Source organism: Poecilia mexicana, unplaced genomic scaffold (genome assembly GCF_051168715.1).
Source record: "Poecilia mexicana isolate PSO_F unplaced genomic scaffold, ASM5116871v1 scaffold_14, whole genome shotgun sequence".
NCBI lineage: Eukaryota > Metazoa > Chordata > Actinopteri > Cyprinodontiformes > Poeciliidae > Poecilia > Poecilia mexicana.
In genome coordinates, this window is record NW_028263383.1 from 3,907,019 (window position 1) to 3,929,666 (window position 22,648).

General features: G+C 38.4%; 3 protein-coding genes across 3 annotated transcripts; 1 reads left to right on the forward strand and 2 right to left on the reverse strand.

Annotated features, from left to right (window-relative positions):
- The first annotated feature begins 414 nt into the window (after positions 1 to 414).
- Positions 415 to 5,236, forward strand: cdc23 (CDC23 (cell division cycle 23, yeast, homolog)). The gene is made up of 16 exons (XM_014996512.2): positions 415 to 559; positions 846 to 918; positions 1,748 to 1,885; positions 1,985 to 2,027; positions 2,120 to 2,225; positions 2,385 to 2,517; positions 2,620 to 2,797; positions 2,892 to 2,989; positions 3,118 to 3,199; positions 3,486 to 3,639; positions 3,757 to 3,876; positions 3,964 to 4,039; positions 4,140 to 4,201; positions 4,443 to 4,521; positions 4,703 to 4,822; positions 4,898 to 5,236. Exons 1-16 carry the CDS (start codon positions 447 to 449, stop codon positions 5,048 to 5,050), a joined length of 1,728 nt encoding a protein of 575 aa, XP_014851998.1. The 5' UTR covers positions 415 to 446; the 3' UTR covers positions 5,051 to 5,236.
- Positions 5,237 to 5,265: 29 nt separating this feature from the next.
- On the reverse strand, positions 5,266 to 15,650 carry kif20a (kinesin family member 20A). Its single transcript, XM_014996509.2, has 19 exons — positions 15,438 to 15,650; positions 14,427 to 14,600; positions 14,116 to 14,220; positions 13,894 to 14,013; positions 13,537 to 13,675; positions 13,274 to 13,449; positions 12,415 to 12,514; positions 12,002 to 12,214; positions 11,790 to 11,901; positions 11,609 to 11,683; positions 11,384 to 11,527; positions 11,127 to 11,295; positions 10,532 to 10,684; positions 9,730 to 9,869; positions 8,347 to 8,449; positions 7,876 to 8,071; positions 7,692 to 7,783; positions 7,446 to 7,583; positions 5,266 to 6,321 (listed from the first exon to the last, which is right to left on the reverse strand). The coding sequence occupies exons 1-19, from the start codon at positions 15,531 to 15,533 to the stop codon at positions 5,956 to 5,958; spliced, it is 2,811 nt and encodes a 936-aa protein (XP_014851995.2). The 5' UTR covers positions 15,534 to 15,650; the 3' UTR covers positions 5,266 to 5,955.
- A 771-nt stretch (positions 15,651 to 16,421) lies between these two features.
- LOC106923473 (cationic amino acid transporter 2) lies at positions 16,422 to 20,613 on the reverse strand. The gene is made up of 11 exons (XM_014996510.2): positions 20,244 to 20,613; positions 19,468 to 19,623; positions 19,214 to 19,370; positions 18,992 to 19,125; positions 18,655 to 18,877; positions 18,303 to 18,439; positions 17,958 to 18,060; positions 17,109 to 17,242; positions 16,848 to 17,014; positions 16,598 to 16,706; positions 16,422 to 16,495 (listed from the first exon to the last, which is right to left on the reverse strand). The coding sequence occupies exons 1-11, from the start codon at positions 20,611 to 20,613 to the stop codon at positions 16,422 to 16,424; spliced, it is 1,764 nt and encodes a 587-aa protein (XP_014851996.2).
- Positions 20,614 to 22,648: the final 2,035 nt, after the last annotated feature.

The following is a 22,648-nucleotide window of genomic DNA, read 5'->3' on the forward strand; positions in this document are numbered from 1 at the left end:
ACAAACTTTGGTGTATTTTGAGGATTTTATATGATAGACCAAGACAAAATAGTGTGCATTTATGAATGGAACATGGTTTTCAGTCATTGCCTTCAAATAAAAATCTAGATAGTGATGTGCTTTTGTATTCAACCCCAAATAAATCCAGAGAATACGCTCAATCAGAAGAAAGCCATAATGGCGTACTGCCCGTGACTAGAATATACTTACAGTAAAGATGGTGGTGCTGGGATAATGCTGTAGAGAAACTGGTCAGAGATGACTTAAGGTTGGAAATAATATGCCACATTTGTAAGAGTTTTGAAATATACTTATTCTTTTGAGGGAGGGAGTTTATTTTACGTCATATAAAATGTCCACGACTTTTATTCTGAAAGGGAATGGGAAGAGGAAGTTGAGTCTCGTAGCTTCTTTCTTCAACCAATCACCTGTTCGCTTGGTGAAATATGAAAATGGCGGCTCTGTGCAGTGAGTTCGGAGATCTGGCACAAATTAAGAAACAGCTAATATCTGTCATATCGTTGTGTAAAGAAAGAGGACTTTTGCATAGCGCGAAGTGGTAAGACTTGCGAGATAAAAAAAAGTGCTATTTAATGTGTATCTTTTTGCAATTTGACACAGAAAAATAACCTAAATAAACGTCATGTCTCTGATGTTAGCTAAATTAGCGCTGTTGATGAACATGTTTTAAGCTAAAACATAGCAGGTTTAATGACACTATTTGACTAAATATGTTTGATGTTTGTCAGTCAGTGACGGTATTGAATTTTCGTTTCGCTTCGTTTTTACTGTTGATAAGTAAACAAGCGGGGTAAATGCTAACACCGGCGATGTTTGCATTTCAGGGCTTCTGAGTTGGCGTTTGCTTTGGATCCTCTTCCCAAGGATAATTTACCCCCAGAACCAGCATTCACTGAGGTTAGTTCACTTTTCTGAAAGTCTGAGATTCACTGGGGTTTTATGCACGAATAACAAAGAAAAACCAAAATCAGTAATGATGCAGTTTATCAGAAATGTCATTATTGGCTCACTTATGTTCATTATTCAGTCGTTTTATAATTTTTATTGTTTAGTATTTAAAATTACAATGAAGGTACATTTTATTAATAAATTTGTATAGCTTTGGGGCTATGTGCTTCTATTTTGCACATGTATGCAAACCATTTCCTATCTCTACACATAAGCATCATTTATTGATGATTCCATTGTTTCAGCTTTACTCGTTTCCTCTGAAGTTCCCTACTAAGATTTATATAAAGTGTGGGTATTAAAGTGGAAGTGAATATGCATCCAACTGACTAATGAAGCTGAATTTTAATGCATGGAACCAGAAATATTGTAGTCTACTAAATACTTGATCCAGGCAGTCTTTGGCAGAAGTGAATTTTCTTTTATTTATTTTTTTAGATATTTAGATTCTCTGGAGGCAATTTTGATCATATTTTTAATTTAAAAGCATTTTTTAAATTCAAGATTATCAAATTTTTAATTTTGACTTTCTGGGATTTGTTTGCACCAAAAAAGTAATTAAACAGGGTGATATTTTTTTTGTATAATAGTTACTGATTCAATCTCCTTTAATAAGGCAGTGTGCTTGATTCTTTTTAAAAGCATACTGCCCCCTGCTGACCAATTTTTCAGATCACATTTATTACTTAAAACACCTTAAGAGTTATACATTTTTATTAAGTCATGTAATCATGAGGAGTGAATGTTGTTTTCTTGCCATTGTCTACCTCCCATACAGGAAGACGCTCAAGACCTGGATGCCCTCACTTTGGCCAAATCCTACTTTGACCTGAAAGAGTATGACCGTGCTGCTTACTTTCTAAAGGGCTGCTGCAGCCAGAAGGCTTATTTCCTCTACATGTATTCCCGCTATCTGGTAAGAGTCAATAAACACTTATCTGTCTCTGATTCATGTGACGATTTGATCGCTCTGTTTTGGAGACATTTTCATGAATAGATGCTTGTTTATTTTTAGTCGGGCGAGAAAAAGAAGGATGATGAGACTGTGGACAGTTTGGGTAAGATCCTTTTGATTTCCACCAATTAGAGAACAGAGGAGTTCCTTCCCTTGTTTCCGGAAAGGGTTTTGTCTGATTCTGTGTGGTTTTAGGTCCTTTGGAGAAGGGTCAGGTGCGCAACGAAGCTTTGCGAGAACTGAGAGTTGAGCTCAGTAAGAAGCACACTGCAAGAGAGCTGGATGGCTTCACGCTGTATTTGTAAGTTCTTCTTCTCCGTAAATATGCTCATTAATGGGATATTTGATTAAGGAAAGAGTGGGCTACAAATAAACATAGTGTGTGTGTGTGTGTGTGTGTGTGTGTGTGTGTGTGTGTGTGTGTGTGTGTGTGTGTGTGTGTGTGTGTGTGTGAAAACAGGTATGGGGTAGTTTTACGAAAGCTGGATCTGTTGAAGGAGGCAGTGGAAGTGTTTGTGGAGGCAATTCAAGCCCTTCCTCTTCACTGGGGTGCCTGGCTGGAGCTTAGTAACCTCATCACAAACATCGAAATGGTAACCATCCCTTTGAAGTTTCTCATGTTTTGTCATGTTACAGCAGCAAACCTTGGAAGTTTTTTTTATATAGATTTTATATTCTCTGCTCTCTTTGTACAGCTAAAGTCCCTGTCTCTGCCTGACTGCTGGATTAAAGACTTCTTCATGGCCCACATGTATACTGAGCTGCAGATGATCAAAGAGGCTTTGCAGAAGTACCAAAACCTCATTGAGGCCGGCTTCTCCAAGAGCACCTACATCATCTCGCAGATTGCTGTTGCCTACCACAACATCAGAGGTTCTCAAACGTCTTTCAAGGCCAGTTCTAAATGTTAGGAAAATGCTGCGTGAGCAGGATGAATCTAACGGCAATGTGTCTCTGTTTATTACAGATATCGACCAAGCTTTGGCGCTGTTTAATGAACTGAGGGAGCACGATCCGTATCGTATCGACAACATGGACACCTTCTCTAATTTGCTATATGTCAAAGTAAGTTTGCAGCTTGTAAATGTGTCGTCTCAGATTTGAGCACACGATCAATAGGGATGAAGTGGATTTCATGAAAATCCAGAGGTCCCTTTATTTCTTTATTGAGTCAGTGCTTTGTGTCTTTACAGAGTATGAAGCCTGAATTAAGTTATCTAGCACACAACCTGGTGGAGATTGATAAATACCGAGTGGAGACATGCTGCGTTATTGGTAAGCAATAAGTTAATCCCAGTGAGAATAGAAAAATCACGAAGGAACGTCAACGCATTATTAAACTTTCAGGATAATCTTTAGACTTATTTACAGTCCTGAGTTTGTTCCTCGAGGAAAAGAGGAGCCCTGCAAAAGTCAATATATCTTCACATTTGCCCCAATCCAACATGGAGTTATGCAATTGTAAAGCGGAATGAAGTATAATTTTTTTTTGTTTCTGATAAAATTGAAAAAAAAATGTAGCATGCTTTTGTTTCTGATGAAAACTTTGTTTCATTTAAAGGGAACTACTACAGTTTACGCTCTCAGCATGAGAAAGCAGCTCTGTACTTCCAGCGCGCCCTGAAACTGAACCCTCGTTGCCTTGGAGCCTGGACTCTCATGGGCCATGAATACATGGAAATGAAGAACACCTCAGCCGCCATCCAGGCCTACAGGTCGGATAACATGTTTCACCGATTAGCTCAGTGTTGAACCGGTTGAGTCGCTTTAAAACCTCAAGATCTCATGTTTTAAAGAAATGTTACCTCTGCTTGTTTTTTCCCCCCCCCCAGGCATGCAATTGAAGTGAACAAGCGGGATTATCGTGCCTGGTATGGATTAGGTCAGACATATGAAATCCTTAAGATGCCTTTTTACTGTTTGTATTACTACCGAAAGGCTCACCAGCTCAGGTTTGGATTCATTTTATGTTTTTAATGTTTATATTCAGTCTAAACACTTTGAACTGTGCATCGCTGATTTGATCATTTTGCCTCCAGACCCAATGACTCTCGCATGTTGGTTGCATTGGGGGAAAGCTATGAAAAACTCTCACAGCAAGTTGAAGCCAAGAAGGTAAACATCTTGCAGCTATCGGCACCTTGGGTTTATTTTGTAAGTATTCAACTGTTTTTAAGAAAGATTTTTGTTTGAGATATATATTCTTCTTTTGCAGTGCTACTGGAGGGCTTATTCTGTTGGCGATGTAGAAAAAATGGCTCTTCTTAAACTAGCAAAGTAAGCTGATCTCAATTTAATTGTTAAAAAGTGGTATTTAGCTATTTAGTGTAGTAGTTCCTGCCTAGTTTGGAAATTTAAATAGTTTTCATATTGGTGCCTCCATTGATATCTCCCCTTAAATAAATTCCTTTTTTATTTATGTTGGGTAGGAAATGGTGCAATAACCTCAGCTTTAGATCATCTGTAGCTAATTTTTCAGCTTCTTTCTCCACTAAAGTGTGATCTCGTCCCACCACAGGCTCCACGAACAGCTGAATGAGTCCGACGATGCTGCTCAGTGTTACATGCTTTACATTCAAGACATTTTCTCTTGCGGGGTAAGCATTTGGTGGAACGTGTGTTGTAACTTTGAATAGGAAACTTCTTTGCTCTCAAAAGGATTTCACTTAGTTGTAGCAGCAGGTTAATTTGTATGTTTTGAATTTGACAATTGAGGTGGAATAGTGTTTCTAACGTAGGTGAGATGAACTGAATGAGTCTTTTTAATGGTTCTTTCAGGAACAACTGGAGCATGCAGAGGTGAGCACAGCTCTGCGCTACCTGGGTCAGTACTATTTCAAGAACAAACTCTACGACGAGGCTTCGCTCTGTGCGCAGCGCTGCTGTGACTACAACGATGTAAGTCTTAAACATGGAGTCCATGATTATTCTGTCAAAGTCAGCAGCTGGTTACATTGACTGATCGCTGTGTAGGCACGAGAAGAGGGGAAGGCTCTGCTGAGGCAGATCTCGCAGGTCAGAGATCAGGTGGAAACGCCGTCAGCTGATCTGTTCACTCCGCTCTCAAACAACAACACACCGGTCAGGAGGGTGTCTCCTCTGAACCTCATCTCCTTCACACCATGATACTCCTTCAACTCAATATGGACAATATGGTGACAGAAATTTGCTCAAAATAAAGTTTTAATTGTAAATATTTGCCTATGTACTTATAGAAATGTTACTTTGTTTTTCTAAAGTTGGAATTGGATTTTTTTTTTTTTAAAGAAAACCTCCCAGTTAATTTCCAATAAACTACATTGTCATGCATAAGACTGACAATGATATTATGTAGCAAAATATGTTGAGCACAAAAACATTTTATTCACACATAACTTTAGTAATGCATATTTAAAAATAGAGAAATGAGCATTCTCCCTTTTTGACTTTTGCATTTACATACAGTGAAAACTTCAAGCCACTTTAAACAAGATCAGCTTGATTCTTGTGCCTTTTAAAAGACAATATAAAAAACCCCCAGCATATTTCAAATGTTACAGAATATACCGTTTTATTTTTAAAACGAGAATCCCTAAAAGCTAAAGTCACAACCTGAAACCGAACATAAAAAGTAAAACAGAACATTTGACATGCAGCCCAGACAAGACAAGAAGAAAACTTACAATTATTTTAGAACAGAAACTGGAAAACATAGAAGCAGCAGGTGAACATTTAGTTTAGTTTGCTGTGCATGAGCTTTGTCCATTATAATCACACACAGTTCAGACATTTATTGTGGTAGGGAAATATTTGTCGCTAAGGCACATGAAGCCGATTTGCAGACATGCACAACTCTGACCTTATAGTCCGTCAACCCCAGAGAAAAAATCTTAAAGCACTGATCATTTTACTGGCATTAACTGATAATCATATTTTGGATGACTGCAAAAAAGTAAATATATATTTAAAAAAGTATAAAAATATAAAGGTAACCAGCTGATACATTTAGCATTGAATCAGAAAGCTTAATCGAACCTTTTAAAAAAAATAGCTCAGTATTTTCCTCTGAGGCTTCGTGGGGTGAGGAGGGGGCTTGGGGGTGGAGACGGCTGACGGGAGCGCAAGATTCGCGAAGATGGAGTCAAGCTGGATTCTGCGGCCGCGAGGGCGTTGTATTTACGCGAAGGTGTGCGAGTCGGAAACACAGACTGGAAAAAGGACCGTTTCTGGGGCGGCCGGTTTTCGCATTCGCTCGGCGTGGTCGCCATGCAGCCCCTCTTTTTGCAGGAGCCTGGAGTAGTGGGTGCGGCAAAAGTTGTAGTGGGCGGGTTTGCGCGGCCCGCCAGGGTATCCGCCTTCCGCCGCAAGTCCGCTTTGACCAGAGTGAGGTCATTCTGAAGCTCCATCAGGATCTGGTTCTGAGAAGAAGTCAGTGGAGAGGGTTAGACAGGAACACAGAGGGAGAAGGGAGAGATGGGAAGAGCTAAAATGCAACGTGCTCCAGCCCAGTTATCACCTGGTGAAGGTGTTAGAAACCCAAATTCAGTTTTAAAGCTGGCTGTGCAACAGGAATGTTAGGAAGCAAAGGGAGAGAAGAAAGGCATTTCAAAATGAGAAATGGAAAAAAACAAAACTCAGCATTTATTACTTATTCTACAGGTGGACATCAATAAATCACACCAAAAATTCATTTTAGAAATTAAATTTGAAGATTAAACTATTCACATTTAAAGTGACTGGATAATTCTGGCTTCCCTTTGAGTACTACATCTGGCCATTGAAAAAATATTTTTCAAATGTAGGCCGCTTGTTAAGGACTCAGATTATGGGAAAGACAACTAGACTTACAGTTGACAGTCCTCAACCTTCACAAGGAGGGAAAAACTGTAATTGATACAAACCAAAATATCTAGGAATTGCTGCAAGTCAGCATTTAATGGAAAGTTGAGTGGATTTAAGCTTTTGGTATAAAATGGAGAGAAAAAAAAGTACCAATACAGATATTGGTACTGCCAAAAAGTACCAATACCCTTTTTATCACGGCATTGCTATGTGCAATTGACTGGCCAGGAAACTGAACCATAGAGGATCTATGGAGTATAACTAAGAGGAAAAGAAGAGAAAACATCAGGTCGCATCACGCAGATGAGCTGAAGGTTTCTTTTAACGCAATCTGGGCTTTGTTGACACCTGATCACTTCTGTCCCATGTCTCCTTACTGGAGAAGTTCATGCAAATGGAGCTTTGATCAACATACTGCACATGGTAATACTTTAATAGGCCGACACATCTGTGATAAAAATGTGTTTAAGATTCTACTTTCAGGAAACTATTTTGTCTTTTCATTAGCTGCAAGCCACAATTCACGAAGACAGAAATAAATTCTTAAAATGAATAACTGTGTGCAATACATCTAAATAGTAAATAATGTACAAATTTCACTTTTTGAATGGAATTATAGAAATAAATGCTATCTTTAATTAATTAACACTTAATTATTTAGTTATACCTTTAAAAACTTGGCAGGATCGACTTGTTTTACCTGTTTGGCTACAGTATCGTCTGCAGCTGCGAGTGTGTGCCGCAGCCTCTCTCCTCCTGTGTTGCGGCAACAAGCTCTTTCACCAGACTGCAGATCCACTCCCAGCTTCTGCAGGTCCAATCGGAGCTGGCGCAGGTTCTGTTGAGGAAGAAGAAAAAGAGAATATTTTTAGTCTCTGCTAGAGGGAAGAGTTTTACTAGCAGCTAAAAGAAAAAGTTCCTTTGAGGTGATGGAGCTGGAACTGACCCGCTGACCCTCCTGCAGCTTGCGATCCGCTGCGGTGGTGAGGGCGCCGGCCGAACCTGGCACATCCAGCTTCATCCTCAGCTTCACCAAGTCTGCACAGGCAAACAGAGCAACGCGCTCAATGGATGCTAATGACAACCTCCCGTGAACACCTGACTGAAGCGTCGCTGCAGTCGGTCTGTACCCTGGGTCTTGGTGAGAAGCTCGGCGCGACACTGATCCAGTTCGGCACGCAGCCGGTTCAGCTCGGTCTGAGACGAGAGGCGGTGAGAGCGCCGAGGCCCCTCTGGCTCTACGGGTGGTGCTGTCATGGAGACGCCGTCTTCCTTCTGCTTTTTGTCAAGGGCAGCAGCCAAAGCTTCAATCTCCTGATCACGCTCCTGTGAAACAAAGCAAGCATACACGCTTAACCTTCAGAAGTTACCTGGTTACAACATTGTTAGAAATAGCAATGATGTTTTCCTGAGACCTTCATTTTTACCCCAACACCCTCCACTGTGAGCTTTAATATTTAGGAAAGTAAAAAAGATCCAATCATATTCAATAAATTGGAATACGTGTTCCAAAAAGGCTTGTTTGTTTTTGGTGAAACGATGTGAAAATGTTCAAGGACAACATTTTACAGTCTCTGAACGCACAGCAAGACAAATCTTACCTTCAGCTCCTGGCTGTAGAATTTCTTCAGATGTTTCTGCAGGTTACATATTTTGTCCTCGTACCTCTCTTCGATCAGAGCCCTCTCAGCCTCCAACGTCTCACTGTTTGACAGGAAGACGCAACAACTCATCATCCACGTCCATCACACTCCAGTTCAGCATTTCTTTCTTTATCTTAATGTTACTGTGTCATGTAAGCCAAGTCGATTCTTGTGACAAAACACTTAACGGCTAAAAGTAATCAGTAAACCTCAGCTCACTGCATCTGACAAACTAGTAAGTTTAGCTACAACATTCCACATTTAACTTGTGAGATCTGGAGTCATTTATCCTACATTAAATAGTTGTCAGGTGCCTTCATTTTGTTACATTTTTACAATTTAACAAAAAAAGTCGTACCCAAGCCTGAGAGCCAATGGCCAGTTTAAAACCCTAATCTAAGAGGATCTAGAGGCCCAAAAGTTGTGTAGATTATTTTGAATATTCAAATTTTACTTGGGTTCTATCGATAACTCAAAAACCCAAAAGCCATCAATGATTCAAACAAAAAATGTAAGTTCTGATACGGAAAATTGAAAATAAAGCATGTCACTTGCACAAAAAACTGCTGGAAAAAGCCTGTTTTCATAATTTTCATCTATATGTGTGTATATATATATATATATAAATATATATATATATATAAAAGACAGAGGAGTCTTTTATATAACGTGTAGTAAAAATGATTGTAAAAATCCAACATTACAAGACAGTGTTGGTACTTGAATATAATTGCTTATTTTTCAAGGGTCTGTAGCGCACATGTGTCAAACTCAGGCCTGGTGGCCAAATTTGGCCAACAGTGTAATTATATTTGGCCCAAAAGATCAATGCCTATTAGAGCTGGCCTACTGACACACACGCACGCACGCACGCACGCACGCACGCACACACACACACACACACACACACACACACACACACACACACACACACGCACACACACACACACACACACACACACACACACACACACAATATTGCACAATATAATAAATTCCATGATAATCTGTTGTTGCATCGTCATGTCAGTCAGAACCCACCATCCCCCTCTCCTGTTGACATTCATTAGCGACCTCATGCTACCAGTCACATCTAGCCAAACAAAAAGCTGAAAAACAGGCAGCCTGTTCATAATGTTATAAAGGGCAGATCCGGACTTGTGTGCAGAACCAACACAGGTATAAAACAAACAATACAACATAAAAAAAAATGTTTTTTAAAATCAGTTTGCCGTGGAAGTTTGACCAAATCTTTAATTTTAGTCCACGGTGTAGACCGACACTCCTGCTGTAAAGTATTACAACTCAAACTAAACTCTATGGTAGATGAAGCCTACATACGTGAATCCCTCTTGCATTCCTGTGATGACTTCCATCATTTCAGAGACGACCTGCTCTCTCACATTAGCCTCCAGGACGTCTTTCTCTTCGCGCTGGCGCCGCACTTCTCTCTTCAGGATGTCGATGGCCTGCAGCAGTGACTGTGAAACACACACAGTTGGATGGTAGATTAGAGAAAATGGTCCAGATTTTAAATGTGTGAAGATTATTTGGAGATTTTACTTTCAAATTGCACTAAAATTAGAACAACTGGTTTATGGATTTCCAAAGTTGCTGCAATCAAACACTCTTAAATCTATCACCAACTTAAAAACAAAGCAGGTAATTAAAATAATAATAAAAATGTATTAAAAATATAATTAATCATAAAAAATAAAAATTTCTCATCGCCAAGCTTAAAAGTACTTGTCACCATTTGGAAAACAATTGTGACAAAATAAAAATTAAAATCTGAAATTGTATAACATATCTATAGATCTTTAAAAGTTTTTTTTTGTACAAGTCCATCTTCTGGGTTAAGGTTAGACTTTCCTTGAAGTGGGGGTTCCTGAGCAGCTTAACCAGTTATTCATTTACCAGAGTCTCCACACAATCAATTAATAATCAGGATAATGAATAATCATTTAATGAAGTTTATTACATTGTGCTCTAATCTTTAGCTGTTAATGAATAGAGCAACCAGTTCTCTATTTAAAGCTTTTTTGGCAATATATTAACCCTAATTCACTTGCAGATGGGTTAGCTTTGCTAAACATGGAATCGTTATCCCATCCAAAAGAATAAACGCGATAAAAAACAGTACCTCTGTATTCAACAAGGTGATATCTCCATCCTCTACATCACTTTCATCCTCTTCCTCCTCTATCACAGTGCTTTCACTGCCATGTGCTGCAGGGTCTCGGAGCAGAGAGAGGATGTAGGCCACTCTGGTCTTAGTGGACGGGCCGTGGACAAGCTGGAATTACACAGATTTTAGCCAATTCATTTCAGATAAACAGAACATCTTTGAAAGTTTTTTATTTTTTTCCCCAGCCTGGTGCAGCTTGAATAAAGCGCAGAGAGATCAACACTTTATAGAAATGTAGCTTTTAAAGAGCTTCTTGAATCTCTGCCTTCCCTCCGAGTTCATTTTCAAACTCACAAATTGCTAAGCAACGCAACTTTGAGTCTTCACTCGGTAGCTTCCACAACAAAGAGTTATCAGTGAGATCAGAGAGTTTAGCGTGGAGCATTCACTGATCAGAAAAAGATCCAATTTGGTAGTTTCCAGCTTGCATCACCAGAAAGTGCCAATGAAGCCAAAAATCTACTCATCTTCCTTTCACATTCTTCATGAATGTAGAGCCAAACATGCGTCTCAGAAATTATATAGTAAGAGATTTTTTTTTTTTAATCACCTGTGTAGCTATAGCAGAGAACTTGAGTGCCTGAAGGGTCTCGTCATAGATGGAGGCGCATGGATTGATGTTGACCACCATGCAGGAGGTTCCTCTGCCGCAGAAGAAGCCCTGCAGGACGCGGGTCAGTTTGCTGTCCCTGAAAGGAACCACCTGAGGGGGCCTGGACCTGGCAACGCATTTTTAGATTCACACTGAAGTCAAAAACACACGTTCACTCTGCCGCTCGTATTTTGCCTCCGTCACGAGCGTCGTACTTGTTGTTTTGGTTGTGCCTCAAAGCGGCGATGCAGCGTCCCAGCGTCAGGAGGGAGGTGTTGATGTTGTTGGCCTCCTTCATCCTCTCACCGTTACGCTGCTCTTTGCAGCGCTCCGACCCGGCCAGATCGCACACAGTCAGCCTGCGAATGAGGCAACGCTTAGTTTTACTACCTCAAAAACTAAAAAAAATAAATAAATAAATAAAATCAATTAAAACCTACTCGCTGATGTGCATCGCCTGGCCTGAACTGGCTTCTGGGTGAACATGAAGGACACGGATGGAGAAGATGCTGTGGCTAATGATACGGGGGAGGGGGGGCCATCGAATGCAATTCGAATAAATTCATTTTGGAAACATGTCAAGAGAAAGCTTCAAGAAAGAAAAGTGTAACAGGCTCCAACCTTCTACTGGAGTTTTGGTTTAGGTGAGTGCTGGCGAAGCTTTGGTTACGCCGCCCCGCCTTCAGGATCCTCCAGGCCTCTTCAGCGCTGCGAATCTGAATCCAAGTGAGATCTGATAGGACAAAAAGGAAAACAGACAGTTATTACTTTATAAAACAAACAAACAAAAAAAAAATACTTCAAAGATATTATTGTGAATAAGTGAGTATGACCTTTGACGTAAGGGTTGCCCTGCTTGTCATCACTGAGCCGCAGAGTAACTCTCTTTCGGGGCTGCTGGGAGGGCGATGCGTCCAGCAGGTCGTACAGGAACTCATTGTAGATCTCATAGAAGGAGACCCAGATGGAAAACTGCACCCCCTCCTCCAGGTCACAGCCTGCACTGAGTGACAGACTGTCCGGGTCCAGGCACACGCTGTCCGTGTCTGTAAACGGAGGGGGAGGAATTGATCAGTTATCCTTTTTCAGTCCATCAAAAACAGCTGATTCTGCAGGCACGTTAAGATAATAGTTTACAGTTTTATTATTTCTTCCTTCTACTTTTTTGCATCACAACTGATGGAAAAAAAAATCTCCAGGAATCTCATGAAAGAAAACAGCTATAAGGTATCATTTTATGTCCAACCTTCAAGCTGAGTGGCAGTGTGTGTGGTGGAAGAAAGCCCTCCAATGCCACTGTCCCAGGCCGTGGTGGTACCAGCTCGACGAGAAGTTTGGTTTTCATCCTGCAGCACATCAGTATGGTTTACGAGTTAAAACCTGCAAAACCTTCTTCATTAAACTCATACTATATAATTTAAACAGCTGCAGATCAGAGACTGGAAGTGATTTCAAACCACTAAAAGAATAACAGAGTTGTGAGTCTAAACTATGACACAGAATCAGTGCAAACTATTTATGTTGGTCTGTAAAAAAAAAAAAAAAAAAAAAGACAGATAATTCCCTTTGAATGGAGTGGAATAGTGAAACTTTAGCCTTTAATTTGAATACAATCGATCAGTGGGAGACACAATATCACCAATGCAAAAATATAATGTAAAATAAAACTACTAGCATCTTGTTATTTATAATTCATATTTTTACATTTTTAGAGTTCCAAGGAAGTGCTAAATAGTGACCATTTCTATTCAAAATGGAAAAGACCTACCGTGTCATTCAGGTAAGGCAAATGTGTTTATTTTTAAAAGTCAAGGTAGGCCCTCAAGAAGAAAGTAGCTACTCTCCTTAATCTGCTTATATCTACAGTAATTAAAAATATTTTTAAACAATTGGAACTGCGACAAAAGAGGCAGGACAAAGACCCATGTTTTTCTTATTTAAAAAAATTTAAAAAAGGAGATCAAAATAAATTGACACACAAAACACCACAGTTTCTACAACCATGCAGTAAAAGACACATTTCTTTAAGCTTCACTTTTTCCAGGAGTGCAAATCTTTCATTTTTGACAGAAACTTTATTACTGCGCTGGGAGGGCGGCTTTTACCTCTTTGAGGAGGGAGTTTCTTCGGATTTCTTCCGTCTTCATCTCACTGTTGTCCAGCTGCCTGACATCCTGATACATGATGGGCTTCAGGTCCATCGCACCATAGAGACGACCCTGCAGCTTCCTGAACAGAGACACCAACGCCCTCGGCAACAGGCCTGCCTCTCGACCATTGCCTAAAGGGGAAAGTTTCACATATGCAGTTTACATTTAAGCCTTTTAACCAAAAGCCCAACAGGACACAACTACAAGAGGTAACGTACCTTGAATGGTGTAAGTCTTTCCAGAGTTGGTGACGCCGTAGGTGTAGAGAAGCCTGTTTTCTCCTTTGAGAACATCGTTCACCATTTTCTTCAATGTGCCTTCATAGATCTGTTGCTGAGTCGTATCTGGACCAAATATCTAGGAAAGAAAATAAATGGAAAAACATTTAGATCTGCTACTTTCTAAATAACAGATATGTTATCATGAGGTCTTTCTTCTATATAATTTTTTTGTGTGTGTTTTACTTAGGTCAAAAAGAACACTGTTTAATCTCAGCTTCTTATTTTTCTAAGTTAACCTGATTTTACTCTTAAAGTTATGCTTAAGAAGAGCAAGCAAATCTACAACTCTCCTACCTTTGAGAAACTGAACTTGTGAATGCTCTGGGTGATGCCTCTTTCTGCCGTCCTCATGTTCTGAGACTCATATGGAGCTTTGAGCAGCAATGTCTCCTCATCCTGGATTGCCACACAGCCCTAGAAGAGAAGAGAGAAAAGAAAAGAAGTGACTATAGGTTATTCACAAGCAACAGAGATGCATTTCAAATGCTAATAGTTACAAACAAAAGACTTTCCAACCTGCTCCTGTCCTTTTTCTGAGTCAGTCAGCGGGCGAATGCGCAGAAAAACTTTCACCCTTTCTGAGGTTCCCTCATCAGAGCTGCCAGGTTTAGCAGCAACTTTCTACATGAAAAAATAAGACTGAGTAATTTGCTGCTTTGGATTTTCCATTAAGACATAGTAGATCAAGTTAAAATAGACAAAGGTAAAAAAAATAATAGGTTTGCTTTAACATTTGTTGATATATTGGTACAGCTTAACAACATATCAGTAACAGTGACAAAAAAAGGGAAGGAAAAAAATAACAGCATGTTTTTGTTGAGTCTCACCAGCTGTTTAATAGTCGGCCTGGTTTCGAGCCCGGGGGAAATGACAGAGATCTCAGGCAGACGTGGTCTGGTCATTCCTCCATGCTCTGCTGCCGTGGACTCAAACACAGCCAAATCCTCTTCATCATCAGAGTGACATCCATACGGGGAAGACAAAGACAGCGCCATGCTTTCCTGCAACAGCAAATCATCATGAGTTTCTTTGGAGTGAAAGTGGGATGTCCAAATACAAGGCCTTCTGAAATATTACTTTGTGCAATTATAGTCCTCAACACTTTAACCATTTTTGTTTCAGAAAATGTATTGTCCTGAGAGAAATCTGACTCTCTAATCAGGCTAGTAAAAATACTTTATTATATGGTTGCTCATGATGCAAAGTAACAGAAGACATAGACTAAAAGCTAATCTTTTCTTGAAAAGTGTTCTGAAATATTCTAAATATAAACTGGTAAACTTATGATAACATAAAACAGCTTATATCTCTAGTGTTCACTTACTGAAAACATTTCTCGAAATTAAATAACTGTGGCTTGGGGTTTGTAGCGGCATCTAGCGGCAAGGTGACACACTGCAGGTAATTACTTCGGACCAAAACTCATTGAATGTTTTTATAATGTTGTGTAACTACTGCCATTATTATATAACAAACAATTGAAATAGCGTGCTACTGTTTTTTTTTTTTTTTAACTTTAAAAACATTACACTGAGAATACTTGTTACCATGCTAGGTTATGTTGCACATTATTGTAAGCCTTGAGGCGTGTGAGCTCACCTCACATCGGGTTTCTAACGCATGAGTCGTGAAGAACCGTGCGTTTAAAATCATTTGATCGAACTTAATACAAATACATCACTCATTTTCCCTCAAAACGTGCGGTGAGTCGCCCCTCTACACCGATCAGTTAAGCGATTTATATATTGTGATTAATTAGCAAGTTTCTAAAATACATTCAATCAGAATTGTATACTGAACTAACTATCCGAGGTTTTAACGTGTATTGAATGACTTACCTTTAAAGCGACGGTCAGTTTGCTTTGTTGAAATAAAAAAAGGCCGACTAGATTCCAGAAAAAAACAATCCAATAAATGTCCTTTAAATACTGCATAAAATGCAAAATACTTTCTTTAAGTCTGGTGTATCAATCTGCATCAAACCACGTTCTCTGTTTTCGCCCTTCAGCACTCCAGCTGACTGGTTCTACCCGACAACGTTTGGTTTTTTGAACAATGCGCTTCCCCTTCTCTGATTGGCTGAGACCGATGACTTTACTTTCTTCTCATTGGTTAGTACTGTTAAGAGCTGTGCGTCAAATAAACTCTGCCTACTTGAAATGGGGCGACTTTTTTTTAGTTCCTTCCTCCTCCATTTTATGTTATGTTTTGCTTATGAATGTGAAGGTGAGTTCATCATTCATCTCCATGGAGTTCATGTAAATAACAGAAAAACAAAGATTCTTAACTGTGTTGCGAATTAGCGAATGTCTGTAAATTTCACAAAAATGTAACAGTTCAAAGTCTATGAACATTTCTTCACAGCCCTTGGAAAGAAAGAAAGACATTTTTTGATTATTAGGAAATGTTTACTTAATTAACATTTCTAAGGACACTTTTAATTTTGGATGCAGATACAATGACTATGAACAAAATCCAGTTGTTTAAGTACAATAATTTTCAGCTACAAAATACAGCAGTCCTTTGCCTCACCATCAAGATACAAATTTATTTGCATCACGTTCTACTTCTTAGGACAAATCTTAAAAGTGACAGAATTGTGTCTGTGACCTTGTGGGAATATGATGTTTTTTAATTTTGGGCAAAACAAAAATATGGTTCAATATTATGTCGTGTTTGTGTAAAAGTTATTTTTCTAGAATCTAAATAGCACAGCTAATATAAAAGGCTTAACACCAGAGACAAATACTTTTAGAACATTAATGCATAAAAATTCCTTTAATATTTAGGTTCATCATTGTGGTGATAGTTTAAAAACTGACTCATTCCTGTGAGTTCTCCATCCTTTGTTTCTGTACGCTGTGCTGAACCCCATAACAAAAGTAGATGGTTAAACCTGTTGAAAAAAGTTACATCATCTGTGATCAAACTGACATTGTGAGAGGATTTTCACATTTAATGTGTCTTTTTCTGAAGCTGTTACGTCATCTTGTCATACCTATGATCATCCAGACTGCATAACGAATCCAGGTGTCTGATCCAAGCTGAACCATGAGACAGACATTGACAAAAGTGCTTAAAATGGGAACCCAAGGCACAAAAGGGACCTGTGGACAAAAAGAAAAGAAGGTTTTCATACAAAGTTTGTAATACTAGATAACAACTGGAATACTACAATAGCAAGACTTGATTTTTCAGTAACTGAAAATACAAGTCAGATATTGCATAAACATGCGACAGTAGCATACCATGAAAGCAGCTTTGGCTGTATTCTGTGGCTGTCTCCAGATGAGTAATACAGTAATGACGAGTATCAGCACAAACACAGAAACACCAAGTAAACTCCACCATTGAAGTGTCCGTAGGGAGTCTACACCCATGGATATTAAGACGCTCAGGATTATGCAAATTAAAACTGCGAAGAAGCAGTAATGGAAAATTAAGCAATCCTTCACAATAAACAGCATCTGTGTAAAGTATGAAGTATACAGGGCATAAACGAGAATTACCAGTAGCAGTAGTTAAAATAGACACATTCTTTGATGTCCGTGGGGTTCCTTGGGAGGGAGGACCCAGTACACCTCCTAATGTGAATGGTTCTGACTTGCTGAAATGTGAATCTTCACTGTGTTCAGCTTGGTACCTGTACAAGTAAAGGGATGCAAGTAAGTTAGGGATGTCGCATTAATGTAGATTTTTCATGTAAGCTTTAAAGGTTATTGATAAAGAGTCCTTATTGATGGTACAAAATCATTAGCTTTAAAGTGTAGGAAAACAACCCAATATGTCATCAGTTTTTATAAATTGTTCTGCACCTGCTGATAATGCAGCGTTTGCTGTAGTGGTAACTTGGCATCATGTTTCCTCTTTCTTTTGATACATCGTCTTTATGATGCAACTCACAAAAATATTTCAGTAGAGTTTACTTGGTGTGGAGAAAAAAACATTTGTTCTCTTGCTTCATAAAGTGAGCACTTTACTTTGAAATTTTTAAGATTGAAAGGGCAAATTCTTCAGCTAACCACAATACCAACATTGATATCTGAGCACTGCTTTCACTTTCACAGAGACATTCGCTGTAAGGAGCCCTTGGTGAGACCAAAGTTTTGATGAATGGATATTTTGTAAACAGAAAATTTTATAGTATCATTTTATACCAGTAACAAACTTTCAGGTTGAAAACAAATATCTAAGCCTAAATCTGCCTGGGGCATAAGTCATTTTAGAGTGAAGTGTTTTGGTTTACAATAAAATCTATGACCTCTAAAGGAGCAGTAAATCACACACAATCTCAAAAAGCATTGCAACTTCAAATCTACAAAATAAACAAAAATAATAAAATGGACAGCGATTTTTACCTTAGTACAAGAACACAAATGGCAACAAGTGTGTAGGCAAAGAGTGTTCCAATTGACATCATGTCAACCAGCGCCCTCAAGTCAAACAATAACACCATGACAGCTGCAAAGATATGATTATGTTTACTAGATTTAACATCAGTTTAATCAAATCACACTTGAATTACAAACCATATATTTCAATATTTGAGCCACGCAGTCCAAAAATGCTTTGACTATTTTTGAATCAATTTTCATTTTAGTAAAAAAAATTTAAAAAAAGACAAAATCAGCTTAGAGAAAAATAATGAGAAAAAATAATTTTCAAAAAATCATGAAAATGCCTTAAAATATTGATGAATTTACCTGCAACAACCCCAGAAACCAGCGTTGCAATGACAGGACTTTGTCTGGAGCTCATTTTACAGAGTGGTGTGAAGAGAAGTCCATCTCTGGCCATGGCAAAGAGAACACGGGGCATCGGGAACATTGATCCCAGCAGGCTAAATGAAAAACACTCAGAATTTATCCCAGTAAACATTATTTACCTTTGCTTAAATATCCAGCAGTATTCTTGCAGTGGTCATATCCATAACAATTTTGTCTACACAAGACAACAAGAACAGTGAGATGTTCTGAAAATCTGGATGGAATTAATCATGCTCTTCTAAAATACAAAATATTAGTGAGTTTCTAACTTAAATCTTGTGATTTGTACCTTGTTGAAAGTGCGCAGAGGGATCCAATGGCCACTGCATACTTTGCCGGGTCCCAACCAACATATGTGAAAGCCACAGGCAGTGGGCTGCTAATGCTGAGCATATAGTAGGGCATCATCAAAGTCAAGGCAGCGGACACACCAAAGTAAGCCAGGAAGCAGATGAGGAGGGATGCCACTATGCCGATTGGGATTGCCTTCTGAGGATTCTGAACTTCCTCTCCTGAGGACACAACCAAAGTAAATATTCTTTCTTCAGAAAGTCTCACAGATATAAAAACATGTTGCTTTGAATAATTTAGGTTTGCAACTCTGGAACAAATAACCTTTTAGTTACCTGTTGTTGCAATGCAGTCAAATCCAATGAAAGCATAAAAGCAAGTGGCTGCTCCAGCTAATGTTCCCTCAAAGCCAAAGGGAAAAAATCCTCCAGTTCCACCTTGGAAGGTTTTATTATGGAATGCATAATTTCTTTAAATAAAGGACATGTCATCATTCAGGATGTTTGAACCACACAGAAGCAACTGAAATATAACTTTAAACCAAAAGATGCCCATACTTTAATGGTCTTTGGATTGTGTCTTCATTAATGTACCAGTTATTGATGTCCCCTTTGATGAAACCAGAAAGGATTACAAACAGCAACACCACAATGTTTATGGCTGTAAATAACTTATTTACTGTAGCCGACTCTTTTACTCCAAATGCAAGAATCCCTATCAAAAGAAAAAGTAAGAAATAATCACTTTGAACACATACGCACTGGATGCTTTTTGTTGAATATGTCAATGTGTGGTAAATCATGAAATTTGCCTGATAAGAGCATTATGAGGCCAGCTGCAAAGAAATCTGGGTATGGAGCAAGTCCAGGTAAACCTATCATGGCCACTTTGCCCAGAGAGTTGGCCAAAACGTTTCCACAGAGATCATCAAAGGTCCCGCTCCATGCTTTTGAAACACTTGATGTTCCTTTAGCAAAGACCCAAGAAAAAAAAATGTTTAAAAAGTGCAATAAAATTTTACCTATGGAGCAAACTCCAAACAATATATAATGCCTTGGAAAAAACATTTGTACTCCTTTACTTTTCCCTTTTTACAAGCACAAATTTCCGTGTTTCTTTTTCTTTTTTTTTTGGATTTCCAACTCGGATAAGTCACAAACTGGGACGTAAACAGAAAACAATTCATGGAAAAGTGTAACATGCGTTTGCATTCTCACCCCCTTAATTTGATCCAGTGCATCCAATTGCTTTAGAAAATCTTATAATTTAAGAAATGAGTGGGCCTGTGTGTAGGCTGTGCAAGGAGAAGCAATCATTGAACTCTGGATTCTGAATATAAATGCACATTCTATTTCCAGATGTTTTGTTATGAAAATGTTGTGCGCTACTTTGAGGTTATCTAGTTCAAGTTACAGATTTGGAATTCCAAGTGTGTGAAAATGTTAATAACTATGAATACTGTTCAAACCGCTGACAGAAATTATTTAATTTATCTTCATATATTGCACCTAAGACAGTTTTACAAGAAAAAAAAAAACTAACCAAAAATAGATGTTTTCATTATTATCTCACACTTGTGTTGCATACCAATGATATAAGAAAGGAGTAGGTTCCAGCCAGTAATAAAAGCCCATATCTCCCCCACGGTCACATAGCAGTAGAGATAGGCTGAACCTGTTTTAGGAACCCGAGATCCAAATTCAGCATAACACAATCCTGCAAAGACGGAGGCTAGCGCTGCAATCAGGAAGGAAATAATTATGCTGGGACCAGCTGAGGTCCTGGCCACTTCTCCTGAGAGCACATAAACACCAGCCCCCAGGGTGCTGCCGACCCCCAGAGCCACCAGGTCGAGGGTGGTCAGGCAGCGCCGAAAGTTGGACGCTTCTCCTTCAGGCTCCAAAGGTTTCCTACGGGAAATGATCTGGAGGAACTGTAACATCTTTGCCCCAGACATCTGTAAAATCAGATATGTTGAGTTAATGGTGAGGATTTTTCAAGGGTATCTAAAACATTTATCTGAATTATTGTGTATCTACAAAAAAACCCAAAAAAACCCAGATACTTCAGTTGTTGGGAAATATAAGAAATAGAAATGAAATAGGTGATTTTATTCGATGTACGCCAATGTTTATAATCAATCCAGTAGGTGTTTTTGATATGGCTGACTTACACCATTGAAGGTACGTTACCTCTTTTGAAATGGCTGACTGTGCAGGGATACACCCCAACATGTTCACTTTAAAAGATGGTGCTCTCAGGTATTCAACACATTATATAAAAAAGCTTATGGCAGCACATCATAAAGCTGGTATCTGCAATTTGGTGGTAAAGTAAAGGACAACTTTACTATTCTTTGAAAAATCTCGACTGTGATCTGTCGCGTCTGTATCAAAATTTATACCTTGAACAAATATTCCTTTGAATATTTAAAATATTTGTTCAATATTTGCAGTTGTGGGATGGTGCTAAAAAATTTGTTTGGTAATAGGCAACCATAGAATGATACTCAGATTAAAGCTGCAGTACATAAACTGGTCAAATCTTATGGTTACAGTGTTTACAAATCAAATTTTCTTTCATTTACAAAAAAAGTAAATAAAATACTGTCCCATTCATGCCAAGTTAATATTGTGCATAATTTCCAGGTCTGGCATCTCTTTGAATGGTGGCAGAAGAAGAATGGGGTTCACATAGTTCACCTTTTATACAACTGTTAATGGTGACAACTGATGCATGTTTAATGACTCATTCAGTTGAACCGAACCAACATCATTTTGTTGTGAAGACCCACACTTGTCTCCTTATTCAGAGTTTTTTTAAAGAAATGCTTAACCTGTAATTCAACTAATCTTTCAAGCCAATAATAAGTCTTTTGAAAAACTTGCAGAATAAGATCTTGTGTTTTAGGCCTCAGGAAGCTACAACGCCATTTATCAGAACACCTAGCATTAACTTTTCAGACACATTTTCTTCTTGGCTGATTTACTAAAGTAAATAATACATATTTTGTCTAGTATTTAATTCAAACACCACCAGGACGAGCCCAGTGTTGATTTAACTCCCACAGAGTTGATATTAACACCTTTTCAGCAGTTATATAGTCCACACTCTTCAGAGTTAAATTAACACTTTCAAAATAGTTACATTTTTAACACTGGATCAGTTGTTTTTTTTTAAACTCACAAAACAGAGTTAAATTAACTCTGTTTGGGATGCAATGGTTAGTGTTAATTTAACACTTTCAAGTGTTAGGTATTTACTCCAAAATGTGTCACTTTATAGTTCTAGTTAAAATTAACTATAATAAAGTAAAACTAAAACAAATAAATCAATTTTAAACACTTGTTTTATTTATGCAGCTGTGTTTCCAACATTATAAACTGTTGTACAGTGAACAAACATTCATTAGCAATCCATATGAGTTTTGAATATCAAAAGGCTTATAAAATTTTAGATCTGGGTTTTTCACAAGATATCTTTCACTATAAAAAACCCTGAAAGCATAAAAATGAACAAAGGTCTCTGTAAATAGCTGTTTAGGTAACAAAGGAAAAAGTAATTGTCAACTGAAACTGTATCACTTATCTTGCTCTCAAGTCCCCTAACTCTAGGTGATTCCTTCATTTTGCCAACATCAAAGTTATACAAAGAAAAAATGTATAAAAATTAATTAATGCAGGGTCATAACAGACATAACACAAAATGTATTTTGAATAACTCATCAAATTCTGCAAGAAAGCAGTTTGCTTGGCAAAGTCACTTATCCATCATGATGTAGAGCAGTGGTTCCCAAACTTTTTCTTCTGCACCCCCCCCAGTGGTTTCCTATAACCCTGAAATTTTAACTCTTCAGTTTTTGCTGTGTACCTCATTATTAAAACAAATGTGTGTTTTACATAATCCCAGTTTAACAGGTATTCATATTCAGCTAAAAAAATGTATTTAAATACATTATAAAGTAAATACCTTTGAGAAAGAGATTTTACCTT